The 23133-nt window shown below is 47.2% G+C and overlaps 1 protein-coding gene and 1 pseudogene across 1 annotated transcript in view; both read right to left on the reverse strand.

Annotated features, from left to right (window-relative positions):
• Positions 1-19556, reverse strand: part of MYO5B (myosin VB) — a 324120-nt gene extending 304564 nt beyond the window's left edge. The window contains exon 1 of the mRNA XM_028479944.2: positions 19268-19556. Within this exon, the coding sequence (XP_028335745.1) occupies positions 19268-19294 (27 nt within the window). The 5' untranslated portion in view covers positions 19295-19556. The remainder of the gene's footprint in view (positions 1-19267) is intronic.
• Positions 6479-7323, reverse strand: LOC102997058 (cofilin-1-like; annotated as a pseudogene).
• Positions 19557-23133: the final 3577 nt, after the last annotated feature.

The following is a 23133-nucleotide window of genomic DNA, read 5'->3' on the forward strand; positions in this document are numbered from 1 at the left end:
GCCAGTGAGGAAACCGAGGTCCAGAGAGATACGTGACACTGTCTCACTTGGGTAGGTCATCGTAAGTGCCACTATTTAGTGGCAGTTAGTGTCACATAAGACATTACTCCAAGAGGAGAGTCCCGTGCTCTCTCCATCACACCACACTGGTCTCTGTGCCTCTCACCATAGGTATTTCTCTTTCAGTTGCTTATACAAATGCCTCACATAGGGTGCTAGTGATTTGCCTGATGCAGACATGCTGCGACACCATAAGACATCTGACCTCAGACAGCAGGCCCTTTTCCTAGAAGAACACGCCCCATGCCAGGGCTCCTGTCAAGTGACAAGCAGAGTGACAGCCAGAGGAGTCAGAAGGCAGCCAGCCATGCCAGACACGCCATATCAGCACGTCTTTGATCTGTCACTAGTAGGAGCTAAATCAGCAGCTTCCAGAGCGTTATAAGAAACTGACATCTACAAAAGGCAAATCAGATCCCAGCCAGCCTCTCAGGGGATTTGACCCCGCTTTGCTACAAGCTGCCTTTCTTCTAGGACTGACCAGAGCAATATTCTCTGCAAAGGGGTCCACAGAGCACCAGCCCAGCCCATGGCGGAGCCCACACTGTGCCCACCTACCTCGACTTTCACACTCCCCCTCCACCTTGATCGCCCTTTCTCTGATCTCCTTCATTCATTCTCACCGCTTTCCTGTATGCATCCAAACCTGCAACCTACACACAGCTTCCTCCTAAAAGAAAGGTAACAGGTGGTCCTCTTACACTGCGTTTCTACCTCCCACCAGTGAATCACCACCACCAAAACATGGAACTAAAGCACATTTTTAACTATTTTGTACTGAATCAATTAAAGCTTTGTAATTCTCATTCTTAGAATAAATTCAAGTGAGTTGGAAACCTATTTCTCTAAGAGAAACAAAAATCAGAAAACAAATTTCTTTAAGTTTCCTTTTATAGATGAGTGGAATCACAAGTGGTTTGCTCCTTCCTTCCTTTTACTGTTTATTTGTAATTATTCCTTCTCACCTTAGTTTTATATTTTTCCTTCCCAAGAAGCAGCCATTGCTAGCCACCTTTCAAGGTGGGCAAGAAGTTAAGGGCGTATGGGTCAAATTCCCATTCTAAGGCACCCCCCGTGGCATCCTTCGCTGGGTGGTACCCAGCCTGCTAAGATACCTGCAGAGATGAAGCCCTCACTTCCACACAAGGCAGCCCATTCCACTACTAGGGGCCATGTGCTTCTGGACCCCGCGCTCAGCTCACCTCCCTGCACATACCCATTGACGATCACTATGATCCTCAGATGAACTCAGAGAGGAAACACATGAATTCCACATGACAGCCCTATACATTTCAGGATTATACCTCCTTTTTTCTGGCCTCTATGCCTGGGGCCCCCAGCTGTTCTTCATGTGCCATAGTTTCCAGGCACTTTTCTCTTCTAGGCAGCTACCTCTAGCTCTATTTTTAGAGATGCCTTAAAAATATGTCAACATCAGAACACAGGGGAGTCACATCTTGGGGGGGTGAGGAAGCTTGATTCTAAAGTCAATAATAAAGCAAAAATCATGCAGTACCAAAATCACCTTTGAAAATCTCTCACACTGTCCATCACAGTGAGATGTTTCAAGAGGCTCACTTCGCTTCAGAGCCTCTCACTTTGAGAGGCTCCGAGCTGCCTCAGGAAACAGATTCCCTCCTTCCATCTCACCCTCGCCCCAATGCACATCCCTCACTAAGCAGGGTGATGACTCACACAACTGATTTTGTTTTGTATTCCAGTTGGTTGGTTTCTTGGCAATTGTTTGCCTTTGCCCACACACAGGCTGAATACCTGATATTTCGGTGTATCCATGAGCCAGATTTACCCAAGCTCTAGGATGGCGCCACCATTACTCAGTCCTCTTCAAAGGACATCTGTTTTCTCACATCTTCAAATTCATCCTCCCCTCCACACCTCATCCTCAATCCAGGCCGATACTTCATGATGGCCAACCAAGAGCCACCACTGGCACAGTTCACACAAAGAACTTTGCAAAACTTCCATTTTGAACACTCACTATTGTAAATCATTGTCTTAATAAGAAAGAGGTTGTAAAGAGGTTAATGTGATAGCAATCTCAGTACAGTGCATAAAACCCATAGCCTTTTCTAAAGGCTGCAACAATTTAAGAAACTACAATTTTTTGCCTAGAAGACAATTGTGCACTCTTATGATCATCGTTTATCATCTCAGGTGAAAAAGTTATTGGCACAGGTTTCTTACCTGTATTTCTGGTTATGTTTGAATCACCTTAAGTCAAGTTAGTGCACCAGCACCAGACAAACCAGAGTTAACACTTATTTGTTAAGATTAAAAATTACTATTTTATAAGGGAGATGATGAACACCAAGCTTTGAAAAAACTTCATATGATACCCACTTAAAACACTGTGAAAAGAGTAAAACTAAAACAGTTACATAAATCAAGATAATCCAAGTTTTATGGATACAAGTTGATGCTAAATTAACTTTGTTCTCAGGAATAAGCTGCAAAGGTTCAGCTCAGTGTCAGAGGCAGCTCTGAAAAGATTCATGCAAATACTCTTCCATACTTTGGGTAACACTGTATCTTTATGCTCGAAAAAGAAGAGTACAATAAACATACCCTTATAACAGCTTATAAACATTTTGTTTGTTTGGATTTTATATACTCTCATCTTCGCCTTCCTTCTCAAATGGCATGATAATTTATGGGACTCATTCTTTGACATCACTATTTGATGTTTTCTCCACCTTAAAAGGCTACACAAACCAAACTTCAGCCCTATCCTTTCCCATCCAGTCAGCTGGTTGGATATCCCCTACATCCAACCAGCTGTCCTACCTGCAGACTTGAGCCCCTGAGGCTGGAGGGAGGAAAAGCAGTCTTCCAAGTGGACAAATGGGGCTCCCATTCTGGTGAGCTCTGAGAAGACAGAGCTCAGAGAAGGAACAGCTCTGGAGGCTGGAAGCCCCCAGGTGATGCAATTCTGACCTCCATCACTACCCAATGAAGTGTGGTTCTGGGGCAGGGGGCGGATATGCCCTTCCCCACACTAAGAGGCAAGAGACAGAAGGGCCCGTTGAGGGACTGACAGGAGGGAAGAGGTGAGACTTCCTCCTAAACCACTGTCTTAAGAGCTGCCATGACAGCCCAAGAACCTCAACAACTTCCTACTACATGGGGGTCACGTCCTACCACTCTTGTCCTCTTGGTAAGACACTTCCCTTCATTCACTACTCCTGGATGGCACTTATTACATGGAATATAATTGTAAGTTAATGAGGACCATGCCTTATGCGCCTCTTACATCCAGCGCTGTGCCTGACATCAAGAAGAGTCTCAAATACTTGTATCGGTTACATAATACTGCCCAACCAATTGAGACCAAGAATGGAAGACATTTCAGCTGTGGGCGAGGGCAATTCTGGCCATCATGATGAGCTGAAAATGGACATCTCCGCAAAATAAAGCTTCAGACTCAGAGTTCACAGCCCAAACTGGCACAGAGTAGCATCAGTGCTACTTCCCACTTGTGTAACGCTGTTAAACCACAAAGTGTATGACTGAAAACGATCAAACTTCCCATCTCAGTGCCATGAACTCAAATTCTAACTATTGTTTACCACAGCGAATAACTGAAAAATTATAATTTCTTCAGGTGCCCTGTAAATTCACAGGAAAAACCGGAGATGCATAAACATAGCTCATCAGGAAATTGCAACCACTGACCCCCCCTGGCAAAGCACAAGAAACGTGAAGGCGAGATTTCAAATTCCAGCATTACGCCAAGAGTTGACTTACTGAGTGAGATAAAGTGGAAAACAATTATAGCCTAATTAATTATTTGGCTGGCACTTAGCTACATCGTTTTAGATATAGGCTACAGTTCCAGGGCTGCTGGAGTTATTTACAGCCCTGGACACATTATTCTGTGGCCAGCATTTAAGGCAGTTTCTGATTTCTGCGATGGTTCCCATTGCGACTTGAGCACAGTTCATACTGATACCCTTAGCGTCTGCCCCATTCAGTAAGGGCTCTCTACATGGCTGAGTGTTGTGTAACCCTAGCAGCCTGGCAGTGGTTTCATACTGCCGGTCAGATTTCAGGGATATTAATGCAGTGGGGAATCCCTAGAGCTTTTATTAAGGATGCATTACAGAAGGTTAAGGAATGTGAGGCAAGGGAGGAGGGAGGAAGTAAAGGAAGCACCTGGAGAAAAAGAAGATGTAGAATACTTTTAGCAGAGGAGACGCACAAAATCCAAAAAGGAAAAACAAAAGTCTATTATTGGACTATTGTAATAGCAGATGTTAAAGCCCATATCCCAGCATTGTTTTTAGGGTCTAATAGCAGGTCAGATGTGGAAACCACCACCAGAAACCAAGGCAGGGATTGACAATAGTCAAAAACCAGATTAGAAACTCAAGCAGAAGGATCCAAGTACCACAAATAGCCATGACCTAGCAAAAAACGAAACCAATCCCAGGCTCAATCCCCCAAATCCTACTCTACAGGGATGAGAAGCAGCATCTACATTTTTGCTAGTTCTCTGGGTCATTCCAATGCACCTGTAAGTGGGAAAACCATAGCTCTAGTGCCTGTAACATCCACAGCCTCTTCTGAGGGAGACACATGGTTCCCAGTGATGATCCATCTTCAGAAGCTCCTTGGACCAGGTGCACCTGCCTAGGAACAGCCAATCAAGAGTCTGCTTTCTGCAAAAGCTTTAAAGCTTTTGTCATTAGTGACACAGGAATAACAGCAGTAGTACAGCCAATCTAAACTGGAACTGGAGATTCAGAAAGGGGTGTTTAATCCAAGGCAGAGGTAAGAAGACAGGGAAAAGGGCAGAGCCAAGAGTAACTGAGTCACATTAATGGCACTGGTGTGGAAGGAAATGCATCCCTGCTGCTGACAGGATAACCTGGTCCCTAAAGTCTCAGAAAGGGTGAGCATCTTTCTGGTACCCTAATACTGTGCTGATCTCTTAGGCCAGGCTGCTCAGATCAGCTAAGCCTGGCTCCTAAGAGAGCATCCTTAGAGTAGAGCCTACATCTTGAAGTGCCCCTGCAACCAAAATAGCCTAGTACGCCAAGTGCCAGGAAGAGCAAAAGATAGATACAGGCATCCTGTTAGTGGTGTCAAGGTGGGATGCTCCTCCCGGTACAATCGGGGGCGTCCCACAATTTTAAGCTATAGAACAGTTAGGTCTGGAGTGCTAGGGTTGAAGATTTGAGATGATAGGTGGTCCACAAAGCCAGGACTTTAAGACTCCTCTTGTTCTTTCCTTCCCCACACCTGAAAGAGGAAAAGCATGTGCATAGCCCTAGAGCTTCTCCACCAATGCTGGTGCTTTGCTAAATGAGAGGACCCAATCCAAGGCTGGCCGCCCCACATGCAGGAGTTGGAACCAGTGAATCAGCACCCACAGCAACCTTCCCAGCCCTTCAGGCTCTCACCCCACACTGTCCTGCACTGGACTGTGGCTTCCCAAGGACAAGACCTTCTCCTAGCAACAGGATTAGCACCAACTAATACAGTTCACGTGTTCTCATTTTATCTCATCAACAAGCCTCTGAGGGCTGTACTAGCTTCTTACCCGTTTTACAGATAAATGAAGCCTAGAAGTTGAGCAACTGTCTAAGGCCACACAGCTGGTAAATGCTGGGGCGGGCCGCCCCAGCATTTACCAGCTGTGTGGCCTTAGACAGTTGCTCAACTTCTAGGCTTCATTTATCTGTAAGGTCTATCGAGTCCAAAGGTTATACTCTTGACCACCATATTTTCCCTGTCCTTTTTTTCTCCAGAGTTTTTTTTTAAACTGTGGTATAATACACAGTTTACTATCCTCACCATTTTAAAATGTACAGTTCGGTGGCATTAAGCACATTCACATTGTTGTGCAGCTATCACCACCAGGCATCTCCAAAACTTCTCATCTTGCAAAACTGAAATTCCGCATCCATTTAAACAACTCTCTACTCTCCCCTCCCTCCCACAACCGCCATTCTGCTTTGTCTCTATGAATTTGACTCCTGTAGATACCTTCGTAAGTGTAATTATACGGCATGTGTCATGTTATAACTGGCTTATTTCACTTAGCATAATGTCCTCAAGGTTCATCAATGTTTAGCATGTGTCAGAATGTCCTTCTTTCCTTTGTTTTTTGTTTGTTTTTAATTGAAGGTCCCTTACTAGTCCTGCTTCCGTGAGTGGCCACGACCAGGGGACAAAGGGAAGGGGAACCAGGCGGCACGGGGAGGGGTGATCTCTACAACACTGCATTTATATACAGAACTAAACACACAAGGACAGAGTCACTACTGCTATTAGAAGTTGGCAGCATGGGAAAGGGAAGGAACAGATGGGGAACTGGGGTGTTAAAAAAATACAGTGCCCCTTCCCCCAGGCATACCCCTGTTTGAGCTTAATCTGCTTCAACCCAAGAAGAAGATCAAAAGCAGTTTGGGAAGCCCAGAACCTTCAGGGATGGAGGGAGGAGGATGGTCCAGGAGGTGGGGAGGCTGTTTGGCAACTCGAGGGAAGGGATAGCCCCCCTCCTGCTGGGATCCCCCCAGCCTCTCCGGTCCGGCAGGAAGGGGGCAGCCTGCAACCCCCGTGGGCAGGTCTGGGGTTTGCCCTCCAGAGAGATGAAAACGCTGGCCCCCAGCTTCTCTGCCAGGGTGCAGCGGTCCTTGACCTCCTTGTAGCAGTTTGCTTCTAATTCACGCTTGATCCCCATCAGCTTCTCCTCGATGGCATCCCTGGAGCTGGCATAGATCATTTTGCTCTTCAGCGGTGCAGACTCAGGGGCCCAGGCCTCCTTCTTGCTCTCCTTGGTCTCACAGGCTGCATCACAGAGGGCGTAATGGCAGTCCTTGTGTGGCAGCACCTTGACAAGGATGGCACGGGGTCGTCTGCGGTCTGGCCCACATCACCTGCCAGCATCTCCTCACCCTCCTCCAGGATGAGGTTCTTCGTGTCCTCACTCAGGCAGAAGAGAACGGCCTTCTTGCGCTTCTTCACATCCTCTGGTGGAGACGACTTACTCACCTTCATGTCACTGAACACTGTGATGACACCAGAGACAGCCACACGGGAGACCATGTTTCTAGATGTGAAAGGGAGATAGCGAGGAGAGCCAGAAAAGACAGGAGTCACTGCAGCCAGTGCCGGGATCCAACTGAACCAACGTCCTTCCTTTCTAAGGCTGAATAATATTCCTTTGTATGGATGTACCCCATTTCGTTTATCCATCCATTCACGATGAACACTGGGTTGCTTCCTCCTTTTGGCAATTGCAAATAATACTGCTCTGCCTTCCTTTCTTATCCTGCCTGATGCATAGCAGGGGAAAGAAGGTACAAAGAGCATCCTTCGGGACTTCTCTGGTGGCGCAGTGGTTAAGAATCTGTGGGCCAATGCAAGGGACACGGGTTCGAGCCCTGGTCCGGGAAGACCCCACATGCCGCGGAGCAACTAAGCCCATGCGCCACAACTACTGAAGCCTGCGCGCCTAGAGCCCGTGCTCCGCAACAAGAGAGGCCCCCGCACTGAGAAGCCCGCGCGCTGCAACGAAGAATAGTCCCCACTCGCTGCAACTAGAGAAAGCCTGTGTGCAGCAACAAAGACCTAACGCAGCCAAAAATTTAAAAATTTTTTAAAAAAGATCATCCTTCCATCTACTTTCAAAAGAGCATTTCAGGAAATTAGGTGGAATGGGCTTTCCATTTGATTCTTAAATCAGTAAGTATTTATTAATGCTATTATACTTGTCATAACACTGACGCAACTATATGCCATGTAATAAGTTAACATACATATATATTTAAATGGGACTATAAATCAGTGTTACTATAAAATTTGGTGAGCCTTTAAGTTTTTAACCAAACAAACCAGAACTGCTACATTCAAATGAGTATTTTTCTAACAGCCTGGGAGGCTCCACACTGATTGATCACGGAGGGCATCTGAAGCCCGACTGCTTCTCCTGAGGATGACAGCTAGTAAGAGGCCACACACAACTGTCATCAGTACCTGCAAGTCACACTTTGCCTGTAACAGAAATATAAGTCAGTGAATTCCTACCTTACTCAACCAGCTTAGTTCTTCGAATAACTCTTGGATGTTTCCAGAAAAGAAAGCATACCGTCCAGGCATGGATTTTGCCACCATACAAAGGAAAAAGAATGCATCATCAGATCTGAAGCCAATTTCAGAAGTATTGATGAGCTCCAGTATCCTTGCACCTCTGCCAAAGGGAACATCCTGAAGGAAACAGCATTCATACAGGTAGGAGCTGATGTGTTAGTCATAAAAATCACATTTTAAGGGTATTCTTACCATTTCGGTGCACACAGCTTGTTACATAGTTACACACATGCATACACAGTAAAATGACCATTAAAAAAGCAAGCAGCTTGATAGCAAAGAAACACTAGTTTGTGGCTAAGGAGACATTCATTTTCCTTATTTCACATATAAACATTAGCTCTCATTAGCAAGTGTAAGCAAATTAAGAATTTGATTAAATCTGATGAAACAAGATAAAGCAATTTATCTCCTTTTAATGTACAACTACCTCCTTAATACTTATTCATACAACAAATGAGCCACTGGACTGGAAGAACTCAAGGTCAAAGACTACTTTGCAGGGATGGGCTTTTCCTCTCTGCCTCACGCATGGGCTGTGACACATCACTGCAGGTAGAAAGTGCTCTCTCAGGTGTTGGCCGAGTGACGAACATAAAGGATGCTCTGAATCTTCAAATGAAAACTATGAGTATTATTATTGCTCCTGTGGGAGAGAAGACGACTGAAACAAACTCAACCCGATTTTTCCTCCCTGATTCACTGTTGCCTGCTTTGTTCGATCTCACGTGAAGGATGGAGTCCGTATTCACCCCCACCTAATCATGCAAATATCCATGAGTCTTGATGAGACTGTTAATAAAAACTTGAGTTAAGTAAAAAAAAAAAATGATTATGCTTTTAATGTAAACGATAACCTTAGGAAGGTAAGAGCAAAAAAATACATATGTGATCAAAATTGTGTGAAATTAGGATATTCCAAAACAAGGCAGTTATATTAGCGTTCACATCCACAAATGTTGCTTTGCTGTTAACCCACGTTCATACCTTGTGCCAAGCCTTTGCGCACAATAAAAAAGAAAAACAACATTTAATTATCTCCTGACAGGGGCTCCACATTCCATAGATTTAGGCAAGTGCCAGAGGATACAGATGGGCTTTCCACCAGGTACTCTAAGCCAAAATGACAGATAACATGACAGTACATATGGTTCCTTGGTGAAAAAAGGGCTTTCCTCGAAGGGCTACGGCCTGGAAACAGGAAGGGAGTACAGGTGGTCTTTAAACCAGTTCAAGGGCACTTATTGAGTCCCTATAGTACGCAAAACCCTATCTTGGGAAAAGTGAGGGAGGTGTGCAGAAGATTCAACCTACATCTTCGACGAGAGCAGCTGTGCAAATATACACACCCAACCATCAATTGCACGCAGTGAAACACGTTCTAAAACTACCTACAGTCTCAAAGCTTTTTTAAATTTGGCTTTGTAATTCACCCTATTTTCCACAGAATCACCTTTTTTTAATATGTAATTGATGAGGCACAGCAATAAAATGAATACCCGTGACCCCGTCAGGAAATCTCGTAGCCCGCTAACAGTGCTGTTCCCACTCCTGCTCCCCCGCCAGCCCCACCCTCCCCGGACACCTACTATTCTAGTTGCCTTTTCCCTCATTCCCTGGTTTTTACTCATTTTATCACATGTATATCCTTCACCAATACCGTACATTTTGGTGATTTCAGAAATTCATAAAAATGGTGTCAATTCTGTGTGGACTCCTCTCTGAAACACCTTAAGTGATACCTAAGCTGGGCATCATATGAAGTCAGGTAATATGTTCTGAGCATGCATCTTATCATTGGTGGGACTGCACTGGGGTCTGGGTGGGCAGTTAGCAAAAGGAAATTAAACCAGAGTCTAAACTCAAAGGCCAGGGCACACAAAGATAGTTGAATACAGCACAATTTACCAATTCAAATATTTTACCTTTTCATCTACCCCATAAATACAGAGTATCCAGGTCACGATACAGCAGAACTGACATCCTACTGCCCAGTACCTTTTTTCTTGTGGAGTCTCTAAGCCAGGGGACCTGAATTGCTTAGTGTTGAAGAGATTATAAGCCAAGTCTTTGAATTCCATGCAGAAGGCATCTGCGTATTCTTGTTCCTTTTAGGATTTCATGCCACTACGCATTTGAGTTTTATAATGGCAAAAGCTCTACAGGAAAATCATTAAGTATCTTTCCTGATGGGCCTCTTCATTCCTCCCCAAACTTCAGCAAAGGAGAGAAAAGCCTACAGGGGCCATGTCACTATTAGAATTGTTCAAAGGAGAGTAATAATGTATAGGCCCTTGAATAAACTTTAAGAGGAACATTATATGCCATTAAGTTGGAGCTCAGATACATAAGCCTGATCATTCCCACAACCAATCAGCAAGATATACCAGTGCTCACCTACACCAGGACCCAGTCAACTTGAGGACCTCCTCCTCATATCAAACCTAAAATGCTCCTGCTTGGAGGAGCTTCTAAAGTGCTTTGACGAAGTCCCTGATAAGAACCTAAAGTTGTAATAGGCAATGGTCTGGGTCCCGGGTATCCTCCTGTAAGGCTCTCCCCTCATATGCTGGAGGAAGGGGCCTTGTCTCTGATGGTCAAGCTGACATCCTGAGTGAAGGTGAGCTCATTTTCCAAACACCTGTCCAGCCAACAGGCAGTGAGCAGGGCACAACCATAAATGTGAAAACCTTCAGCTAAGTGGGCAGATGGGAGAGAGCTTCCAGGAGTCTCAGACCTGCTTCCCTGATCTTAGCTCAGAAAGGGAACGAAACGCCCATCAGACATCAAGCAGGATAGGAAAGAAGATGCTTCAGAGAGAGATGGAGACAGGGAAAGTGCTGGAAAGCAGACCAGTGCCCTGGAATGAAAGGAGGGTTAGATTTAAAATCAAATAATTTTACACTGGGCTTCCCTGGTGGCGCACTGGTTGAGAATCCGCCTGTCGATGCAGGGTACACGGGTTCGTGCCCCGATCCGGGAAGATCCCACATGCCGCGGAGCAGCTAGGCCCGTGAGCCATGGCCGCTGAGCCTGCGCGTCCGGAGCCTGTGCTCCGCAACTGGAGAGGCCACAACAGTGAGAGGCCCGCATACCACAAAAAAAAAAAAAAAGAAAAAAAAATTTTTTACACTGCTTTAGTTTCATGTACACCTTTTGATTGTTATATTTACCCCTTTTTGAAGATGTGACCCTCTTTCGGGGTTTACGTGGCCTAAGGAGAGCCAAAAACAAGGGTTCTGCCTAAACGTGGGGCAGTTTTAAGAAGCACCAGGCTGTCTAGGGGCTGCGTGTGGTGGTGGAAGGCAAAGTAGCAGATCCCCGAGGGAAGAACTATGGGTCAGACCATCTGCCCTTTTTCTGTACTCAGAGACTTTCCTTTCTCCTTTCTCCCGGCTGCTGGCGGGCAGGGCAGCGCTGGTAGAAAGGGCGCTCCATGTTAGGGCCTCTTTTATGCACAAATGATGTTCCAGACCCACCATCACTGGGACAGAACCTCGTGGAAGGCAGCAGAGTGGTCAGACGAGGAGTGTGGCTTTGGACAAGTAAGGCAGAGGTCCGTCGTTTGTAAATGAGGATGATGGGGGTGCCTACATCATAGTGTTATCATTAAACGAGTGAACATACAGCTCTTAGAAATGACCTGGCTCAAAAGCAGTTGATAAACGGCACCTATCATAACCAGTGCTTTTCCAACCGTAGGGCTGAGAGATGCGTAAGCTCCAAACAAGCGAAGGAGGAAACTCATGCCAAGGTGCCTTATTTAAAATATGTATTTGTAATATTTTATCCTGAACATTCTGGTTTCCACAAATTCCTATGTCTAAAAATATAATCATTTAATGAGCAAAAACAGAGTTATAAATAATGCCTTAACAGAGGAAATACAAAGAAAACTACAAATGAACACACCAAGCATATGAAAAGATGCTCAACCCTCCAATGAAAGTCAACTTTAAACAGAAATAAACTGTTCAGTGTCCGTTTAAAAAGAGGAAACAATGACCAGTGCCCGGGAGGGGTGAAGAAACAGACCAGTTCTTCTCTGGAGACTACTGGCCTTATCGATGAAGACTCATAAAAGTGCATGCCAGGAATTCCACCTTGGGGAATCTATCCTAAAAATACTGAAAGGTTCCAAGAATGTTCTGCAACATTTTTCACAATATCTAAAAGTTGGAACCAATTAAATGTTCATCAAAATGGGAATGGTTAAAAACATTACAGCACAACCATACAGTGCCCTATTATGCAGCCATTAAAATGGTAAAATTGCCTTTATATGCTACAGGGAGAAAAAAGCCATAGTAGATTAAGATTTAAAATAAAAAATAGGATCATGCCATACATATAAGTATATACTGCATCATGCCTAAGTCTAAAGCAGTACTGCCCAACAGAAATGAGGCAAACTACAGGTGGAATTTTAAATTTTCTAGTAGCCACATTATATCCAAAATATTATTTGAACATTTAATCAACATAAAACAGCATAAGTGAGATATTTTACGTTCACTTTTTCAACTCAGTCTTGGAAATCTGGCGTGGACGCATCCCAGTCTAGGCCAGCCTCACCTCCAGTGCTCAACAGTCACGTGTGGTTGCCCTACTGGACGCTGGGTGCTAGTCTATTATACATCAGCGGTCAAGAGGAGCGGTCTGGGAATGGGATTACAGAGCCTTTGCCTTTCTTGCATTGTATGAATGGTTTCAATAATCATTTGTATTAACAAAAAAATAATAAAAGAACATGGTGAAAAATTGTCTTAATTTTCCTTTAAAACTCTAATAAGAGACCGGGAAGCACAGCTTAAATTTCAAGCTTCTTTCAAACTGCTCTTTCTCCTTCCCCAGGGGGCCGTGCGGGATAGGAACCTTTTCCCCCATGCCTGGGTTGTCTATTGCTCAGGTAGTTATGTATTTGTAGCAATTCTTCCCTTTCTCTCTCGCCAAGTCCCCTTATGACCAATATCCCTGCAGGATGGCAGGAGAGGGTTAGGAGAAAAGGCCACCATCCAGCATCACGACTGAAGGGGGAAATAAGCTGATGAACAGTTGGCAGGTGCATACCGTGTGCCAGACACTGTGCTAGGCAGGCACTTCACATATGTCAGATCACATAATCCTCCAATAACCTTATAATGCAGGTACCATGCCAATTTTTCAGATTAAGCAATCAAGGCTCAGAAAGTATCTGCTCCGAAGTGTCACAGAGTTGATAATGTGTAACTGCACTACCCGGTACGGTCCACAGCAAGATCATGACCAAAGAGGCCAGACTGCCCATGCCAAGGTCATGATCTCATCTTTATTAAAATCATGCTGTAAGACAATTGCATTTCTTAGAGGAAAGCAAATACCCAGGCATCTTTTATTTGCAAGAACCCCAGAACCCATTTCTCCTCTAAGCTCATTCATACATCCTCAGCTGTAAATATTTCCACTTAGACAAACCATTGTCACCCCTAACTAAACGTGTCACAATCAAGCATTATCCTTGCCCCACCTCGACTTCTTTATTTCTGTCCATCCTCAAGCTGGAAACTTCAAGTTTATATATGACTCTTCTTCCCTTGCCTACATAATCAAACATCTGAGTTCTAGGCTCAGTAATCCCTAAATGACTATTTAAAAAACAGTAATAAGCACACCTAGCACCCAGATCTTAGTTTCTAAATACCAGTCTTCAAGAAAAGAAAACTGACAGACATCACCTTAAGCAAGGGATCAAAGTGACACCATCAGTAATGAGAGATTGATACACAAATCTCCTGAGATGATGCACTGAGGAAGGCACATCGCTTCTGTGCCACAAATTCATAACCTCCATCTAAGCATGGGAAAACATCAGACAAACCCAAATTGAGCTAATGAAGCTACTCTCAAATTGCCAAGGTCAAAAGGAGAAATTGAAACTGAGGAACTGCCACCAATCAGAGGAGACGAGGCAGCTGTGATGCTGAACGCAATGTGGAATCCTACGTGGGCTCCTGGCCCAGGAAAGGTCAGCAGTGGAAAAACTGGTGAAATTCCATCAGGCTTGAGGACAAGTTAATAGTGTTGTACAAATGTTCATCTCCTGGTTTCAACGATTGCACTCTACTTATGAGGTGTTAACATCACGGGAATCTGGAAATATATAACAGGAACTCTGCTATTTTTTGCAACCTTTCTGTAAGGCTACGATTTTCATAAGTGTTAAAATACTACTGTAGTTACTACTCATGGCTGTCCATGCTTAAACTCACTCTACCATCTCCTACTAACAGTGCCCTTCTCAGTCTCCATGTGTATTCAAAGCCTATTCATTCCTCCGGGCCCACTCATGCCCCACTGCCCACCTGACCGATGGTTCTATAGAACGTCTGTAACTATGAGTATCTGCTCTCTGCTCGTGGCACGTGGGTCATGTTGGATTGTTAGTTAACTTTGTGTATTTAGGTTTTATTGTCCAATGACGATGCAAAATGTGCTTGTGTAGACAAGTACATCAGGGCACACATGCTCCACTCACTTTAAAATGGGCTGCTTTTTAATGTGGTTTTTGGGAAGCTACTGAATTACAAAACAGAGGCCAACTAGTATTTCAAACCCATCCAAGTTTACCCTGACAATCCTGTATGGATAGTGACAAATACTCTATCACTTAGGGAGGGCAGTATGTGGACTTATATAAGCAGTATAGTTTATAGCTAACTTGTACCACACAAAATGACAGTATCAAAACACATACACACACATGCCAGAATTTAAAATGTCTATTTAGTCTGTACTCAGAGGCCCTCCAACAGCAAGAGAATGCTATCTCTCTGCTGAACAAAATAAGCACAATAATGTACTTAGACTCCAGCCAGGCCTGGAGCTGTCAGAAAGCCTTCTAATGGGTGGCCATCCTGAAGCTAATGAAATGAAATATTAGGAGCACATCAACAGAAAGGAAATGGGAAGAAACTAGCAGCTGAAAAGCAAGCTCTCCCAAGAGGCCCCAGTGGAGAGACCTGGTGCATGGGAGCTCTGGAAACTGCGTGGGCCTCACCAGAGAGCTGTTCTGTTCCCAAGGTGGAGGTACTGGAAGCTACAGCTGTTATACTCCCATTGATTAAAGGACTGTCCCCTTGGGGGACATCAATTCTCAGGCTCCAGGAACCTCTGACAGTGACACAGGTGCTGACTGCTGGGAGTGAGCAAGCACCGGGCAGTGCACTGGAGGACGCTACAGGGCAGGCGGAAGTGCGCTAACGGCAGCTGCTACCTGCCTCCAGGTCCTCGTGTCTCTACCGGTGGGCACAGAGGGAACATGAGCCTCTTGCTGCCTTCCAGACTGAAACTTGGGAGAAGGATGCATTACCTGATGCGCAGGCAAGGGACAGTTAGAGAACACCAGCCCAAGTTCTACTTTCCAAAGGACTGGCCCCAAAACAGTGCCCTTTGTAAAGGCCCCTGAGCTCAAAGCCATCATTGACACACAAAGGGCATGTCCACTAGTAAAGACACCTCCTAGCAGCACTTAAAAATCCACTGCTCAGAACACCCACCTATCAACTAAAAACCAACCAGGATAGGGATTATTTGAAGGTGCTGGTTTCAGCCTGGTGACTTCCCAGTCACTCTGCTGGCTAGAATCAAAGCAGCATACTGAAAACCTCATTATTCAAGACAGCAGTGTTTACATTTTTCATCCAGAATAACCCTTGTATAGAGAAGAGTTGTATCATTCAGCCTGAAAGAGAGGTTATGTATTTTATACTTTAAAAATCAGACTATTTTCTGCATTTGTCATAATCAAATCATGTTTACCACGCTTGCACATGTTTGGGAATCTTCCTGGGACCTGGGCAAATTTGATTTATACAATATTGTCTTTTCCTGTGGGTTGGAAGCAAAGTACTAACACTTGTCACATACGTGCCATCTGTGACAAGAGAGCCCATCATCAGCACCACGTTTCTGTAAGGGTGGATGAGGCTGACTCACCTTGACATCACCCTCAAAGCCTCTGGCATTGACTCTGATTCTCTTTTCCCACTGAGAAATACCTCAGTACAAAGAAAGTAATTTCTCAAAGGCAAGGTGTTGGGTCTTCTGAAAACAGGAGTGCCTTTGTTATGGGACGTGCCCTTTGCCAATGACTAAAATCAACTCCAAAAAAAAATCCACATAGCATATAAGCCTCCATTTGGAGAGAACAGAGAGACAAAGAGAAGAGCAAGAAAACAGTTAACGTGGAAGGAGGAAAAGAAGAAAGTCTTTTCTTCGGTAACCAGGAATAGACTAACATACCAAATTCTTACCTGAAACTATTTATAGTACTTACAGGCTAATTTATATACTTAAGTAAGTGTCTCATATTCCAGTAACAATATCTTCCTACCATGTCACTAAAGCAACAGGTATAATCAATAAAGGGCTTTAAAATTTCCATCCCACTCATAAATGCTGTTGGCATAATAGATCATTATTTCCATCATACGTAATACATTAAAGTGCACGCCTGGATCCAGTGTTCATCACATTAGAAAAGCCCACTAGCAAGTTAAAAATAAAAAGCAACATTGGATATTTTGATAATACACTAAAATGAACAAATCAACTCTCCCAAAAAACAAAGTGAATCCGAGTCACAGGCACGATTTCTCTATATAATTTATGATTCATGTGCATACTGAGAATCCAGCCTAGCAAGTGGGGTGATAGTGGTTAGGAGACAACACAACTGCTTCTCGTAGTAAAGCATAAGTGTGTTCAACTCTGCCAGAAAAAGTAACAGCTGCTCAAGATGCGATCTGGCTGGAAGCTACTACGTGGGCCACAGAAGAATCTCAATTTGAGATTCATAAACCTAGAAATGATTAAGATCTAGAAACCCATTAACAGTGAGGTACAGTTCCTGGGCCTTAGGGAGAAATTCTAACTCTTTTTGGACTAAGTATGCCAAACGCTCACACCAACTAAGCTACTTTTTTCCTTAAGCACCTTGAGTGCCCTTCCAAGACCTTTTCCTCATGAACCCTTTGTGTCCCTATATCCATAAGTCAAGAAGAAGTACACTGGGGGACTTCCCTCGTGGTCCAGTGGATAGGACTCCGTGCTCCCAATACAGGGAGCCCAGGTTCGATCCCTGGTTAGAGAACTAAGATCCCACATACCACAATGAAGAGGCCCGCACGCCACAACAAAGACCCAGTGCAGCCAAAATAAATATTTTTTTAAAAGACGAAAAAGTACACTGGAACTTTAGCTCAGACTCCCACTAACTCATCATTCCTAATAATTAACATGCAGTATACTCATTTCTAACTAAAAATCAAACTGAGTGCTTTCCCTGAAAGTTGTCTTTAAAAGCAACCCAGTGTTCTTGTTTTTCAAAATCAGGGATCCAAAAATTAAGGGTTTATTCAATTGTCCATTAGCTTCATATAATACAGCAATTAGTTACTGTCTGATAAAATACTTCATGATATATTGCAGGTATACTGCGTGTGCACTCAGCACACTTTGTGCACTTTAGTGTGACAAAGCTCCTCTGCCTCGCTGGTTTCCAGCCTCCCGTTGAGGTTCCGGATAACTGCTTCAGGGAAACAACTTCGAGGGCTCCTCCCAAGACTCCCACGGATAAACGGGATAGGGTGCTCTTCCAAAGCCAGAAACGCCACAGTCTTCACCCCTGGCTCGAACCTCACATCCTTTCCTCCCAGAAGCTGTCTTTCATCAGTGGTCGCTGCCAGGGGACCTGGTGGGGGCGGAGCAGGTGCACCAGGTTATGGTGACCCCGCCCCCAGCCAGGTTACACCCTCCACTGCCACCTCGCGTCTTCCCGCCTCGGTCCTGTCCCCTTCCAGGAGGAAGAAGGGATTCGAAAATTCCTCAAACGAAAAGGGGTGGCCAGCCTACCCAGATGAAGGGCTCGCCCACGCGCGGGGGCAGCTCTGAGCAGTCGCCAGGTGAGGATGCGGAAGTAGCTCTTCCTCCCCCGCCCAGACCTGTTGGCCCGGGCCCAAGTCCTGGGAATCACACACCCACAACCCACGCGCGCACCGCGCACCCCTCTGCAAACGAAGAGGTGGGCACGAAGCACTGTCAAACGTGTCCCGGCCACAGAGAAGAAAAACCGGCGGACGAGGTGTCCGGACATCCAAAACTTATTTTCTTCTAAAGGGGGGAGGGGTAGCTTAAAGGCCCCTCACCCCCTCAACCGCCCCTCAATGCCAAGTTGAAACCCGAGGGGGCCCGGGCGGCTGCAGCTCGGCTGTGGGCGCTTGGGGAAGCGGTAGCTGGTCTCTAACTTTAATCACAGCAACTGCTGCGGAAGCGGGGAGTCCTGCGGCCGCACCTGTTCCCGACTCTAAGGAAGGAGCCCTGCGCATCCATTCTGACCTTGAGGACATCCTGGAAATCCACACTCCACCCCCGAGTCAGCATTACTCCGACCCCCTCCCGCAATGACTGAAGCCCACCGAGTGCCCACCCAGAGGGGCCGCCTCAAAATGCCCACCCGCGGCAAAGTAGGAATGCGCTTCCCTGGGTTCTCTCCAGATCCCTTGAGCATCCTTTACCCACTGCTTACCCACCCAAGAGCCGCCGCGCCCCTCACAGCAGGTTGAGCCCCCTTCTCTCCGCACCCCCAAATTGAGGACTACCCCACCCCCAAGTTCAGGGTTCCCCCTCGTTGGCCCTCGAGAGGGTCGCCCTCGGGAGCTCACCCTGCAGAGGACCGAGGTGGGGTCCACGAGCAGGCGACCACCGCGGGGGGCGGTCCCCACGCCCTAGGCTCCGAGCTGGCGGGGACACCCCCTCAGTTCGGGGACCTCAGCCGGACGGAGCCGGGACGAGGACAGCGACGGCAGAACGTCGGGGAGCGGGGGACAGCCCTGGCCGGGGCGGGAGCCGCGGGCGGTCACCGCGGGGCGCTCCCGGAACAGCCAAACTTTCTCCGCCAGCCGAAGTTCGGGGCGCGGAGGCGGCGATGAGGGGGAGCCTGAGAGGCGTCCCCCGCCGCTCCCAGCCCCGCGGAGCCGCAGGAGAAGGCGCCCCGGAGAGCCGCCCGCCCCGCAGCCCTCACCCGTACCCCGGGCCCGGCGCGGCCCGCACTCACCTGGCTGTAGAGCTCGCTGACCGACATGACCCACGCGGGCCGGGCCGAGCCGAGCCCGGACCCCGTGGCCAGCGGGCGGCCCTCGCTCGTGTCCCGGGGGCGGCGGGTCCCGGCTCCTCGCGGCCCCGGCGGCTCTCAGTCCACGGCCGGCCCGTCTGGCGCCATCTTCCCGGGCTGCCCGAGAGTTTCTCGGTTCTTTTCTCTCTTCCCCGACCTGCCCCACCGGCTTCCTGGAGGCGCCGCGGCCGGCTCGCTCTCGGCCGGCGCGACCTTTACTCCCGCGGCGGCGGCGGCGGCGGCGCAGCGGCGGCCGGGCAGGAGTGACGGGCGGGCGGGGCAGAGGCCGCGCGGCGCCGCTCCCCGCTCAGGTATGGGAGGCGGCGCGGGAGGAAGAGGGCGGGCGCGCGTCCTAGGCGGGTGCCGGTACGCCGCAGCCGCCGCCGCCTTTGAGCCGTGAGGGGGCCGGGCCGGCCGCGCCTCCCGCGCCCCCAGCCGCAGCGGGGTCCTCCCGGCCAGGGGCGGGGCCGCGCGAGGAGCGGGCGCCGTCCGCCCCCTGCTGGACGCCGGGCTCTCGCGGGACAGGTGCGCGCCGGGTGCCGACACCTGCCGCGCGGCGCCCCCTCTCTGCGCAGACTGCGCTCTGGGAGGCTGGGCGGGGACCCGTTGGAGACCAGAAAAAAAGAGGAGGAAGCACCAGAGACGGGAGAAGAGGAATAGGAGAGATGCCTGCGGCCGAAAGGCTCCATACATTTTTCTCTGGGTTTTACGTGGGCATTAACATTTTCATTATTAAAATTCAGTTATGTGTTAGACTGTTACTAAGGCGTTTTGGATATACTAAAGATTGTCTCCGCCAAACAGCTCCCTGCGCTGAAATCCTGATCAGAACGTGGGAGTCGTCACTCTTCTCCACTGCGGGTTTCACCCACAGCTTCCAGCTAGGCTCCTGGCCGCCCCCATCAGAGAACTGTTTGCCTTTCTGGGAAGCCTCACATTTTCTCCCCTCTCTCTCACGCACACTCGCAATCCGTCTGCCGCTTCCTATCTCATTTACTTTTGTCGCTTCTGCCAGTGACGCTTGGCAGCTTCACTCCCTCTTCCACTTCCAACAACAAGTAGACATTTCAGCCAAAAAGGAAAATAATTGGCAGGAGTCAGTAAAGGGAGAGCAGGAGCCGTAGGAGGAGACACGGTCTTTTGAGGTGGCATTTGTACCTGAATGAGGGATGGCCTCTGAGAGTGGTTCTCAATCAAAGCATCCATCTCTACAGTTGTCTAGGAGCTCCACTCCCTGGAAGGTGATTCTTAGACTCATCCCATTTAAGACCTTCCCACTTGGAAGGTAGGATCCCCATTTAACCCACCTGCCGCCCTTCTCAACCATGCCTCCTCAGTGAGAATCACCTGGGGAGCTTTAACAGTTCCAAGGAAGGGACCCCCCCCCCACCCTGAGGAACTCCAATTCACTGGTGAAGGGTGGGACCCCAGTATCTGATTTTTTTAAGTTCCTCCATAACTCTAAAGGATTGTGCTTTCAGTGTTGCCAAATGCAGTGACCAAAGCTTGGGCAACTCTTCTTGGATCTCAAAGGGAGCTCTTCATATCACTGGCAAGAGCAGAAGGGATTCCATCATGTCTGTCTCCCTCAAAAATCTGTCTGCGTAGTTTCCTTCCCTATATTCTGATAATTCTTCAAGTGTGGCCCCCAGGGCCATCAGCATCAGCTGGGAACTTTTTAGAAAGACAAAATATGGGGCCTCACTGCAGACCTACTCAATCAGAAGGGCTGGGGGTGGGGCTCAGCACGGGGTGTCTTCACACCTCCTGGGGGATTCTTCCCTCTCAGACTAAGAAAGACTCCTCGCTAAGGCTCAACCCGCACCTCAGCTCCAGATTCCCTTGCCTTCACCACCGTGCTCCATCACGGTCCCATCTCTCCACCAGCAACTCTCTCTCCCAGCTGGCTCTTGACTTTTCCTCTGTTCTTCTTTCCGGCTAAATTGTTGAAGTGGTAGCTTTTACTGCCCAGTCCCACGAAATTCACTGGTTCTCAACACCTTCTGCACATTGGAATCACTTTTACAAAGACAAATGCCTGGCTCCCACTCCCAGAAATTCTGATTTAATTTGTCTGGGATGCTGCCTGGGCAAAGGGAGTTTCAAGAGTTTTCAGGTGGTTCTAATGACAGTCAAGGTTAAGAGTCGCTGCTTTAATTCCTTCCTAAGCCGCTCCCTCTCAGCCCCATCCTATTGAAATTGCCTTCTCCCTCTGAAGCATGGGGTGGTAACTGACTCTCCCCACATTGCTGTCCTCCCCTGTCCTCTCATTTATTCTCCTCTTGTTTTCCCAGCCTCGCTAACCACACCTTCTTCTTTCTCTTCCTGGTTCCTGAGTAAAACTGTGGCCTATTTCCCAGATCTCACCTTTCTTCTCAGCCATGCCCCCTATCTCACCTCTTACTGCAATGTTAACTCTCAAATTCAATTCTAACCTTTAGACCCACCTTTCCACCTGCCAGAGAGGCAATGTTAGCGATCCCGCTAGGCCCTCGGACCAACCTGCGACTTGTGTTACCATCCTTTCTTCCCACCCCCGACGCAGTTCCAACTTTCTGGCTTCCATCACACCTGGCACAAATTAAAAGCTGAATTCATGCTCGCTGAGCTAAATCACATCCTTGAGGAGTATATTACTCTCGGCCAGAGCTTTGTGGATTTCTAACCCCACAATCAGATATGGGCTTTCCCTCCTTTGAATAATAATAAAGACATTTGAAAACTTACTTTGTGCCAGGAAACTTGCCAAGTGCTTTACTCCTGTGATCTTGTCTGAGCCTCAGAGCAACCCTTTAAAGGAGGTTTGGACGTTAACTCTGTTTTACAGATGAGCAAAGTGAGGCTGGGGGGTGGGGGGAGAGATGTTCTAGGTCAGAGAGCCAGTATTCAACCCAACTCTCTCCCACTCTAGAGCCTAAGCACTTGCCAGTGGTTCCCAAACGTTAGTGGGTATCAGGATGAAGGGGATGCCAGGGGATGCTATTCCAGTTGGTCCACATGTGGACCATGAGTCCTCATGTTTAATAAGTACCCCAGGTGGTATAGAGCTCATACTTTAAGAAACACTGCTCTGTGCTCCATGGCGTCTCAAAGTAAAGACATCCATTGGGAGTGCCTTGGTCTCCTTTCTCCTCCTCCTTCCTGATGGGGCTTTCCATCATATACAAATGAGGAAGAACTTTGAACTTCCAAAGCATTCATCTGCACTTAAGGAGCTCCCTTCACTGCACCCTGTGTTATGTGTGTGCTAATGTCCCTGGCTCCTCCTCAACACTAGGCTCTCAGGGCCTTGAAGTCAGGAACCACACCTGACCCATATTTGTATCCTCTGCACGTCCTAACACAATGCCTTGCACAAAATAGAATTCAAGAAATCGTAGGTGAATTGTGTGTTGGCTGGACCTAATGATTTGCTTATAGCAAATAAAACATAGCAAAGGTGATGATGGGACATCACTTCCATGATTAGGTTATATGACTGTGACTTTTGTCTTGCTGGAATTTTCTCTGGCTCTTTTCATATGCTTGCTCTGATGAAACAAGCTGACATATTGTGAGCTGCCCTATGGAGCGACCCATGTGGCAAGAAACTAAGGGTGGCCTCAGACCCTCGAGAAACTGAATTCTCCTAATAGCTAAGTGAGTGAGCTTGGAAGCAGATTCTGCCCTAGTCAAGTCTTCAGACTCGACTTGAAGAACCACGGCCCCAGCTGACGCTTTGAGGGCAGCCACATGATACACCCAGAAGCAGAGGATCCAGAAAAGCTGTGTCTAAATTAAACTGTGAGATAATAAATGTGTGTTGTTTG

This window comes from Physeter macrocephalus, chromosome 19 (genome assembly GCF_002837175.3).
Source record: "Physeter macrocephalus isolate SW-GA chromosome 19, ASM283717v5, whole genome shotgun sequence".
NCBI classification, from domain to species: domain Eukaryota; kingdom Metazoa; phylum Chordata; class Mammalia; order Artiodactyla; family Physeteridae; genus Physeter; species Physeter macrocephalus.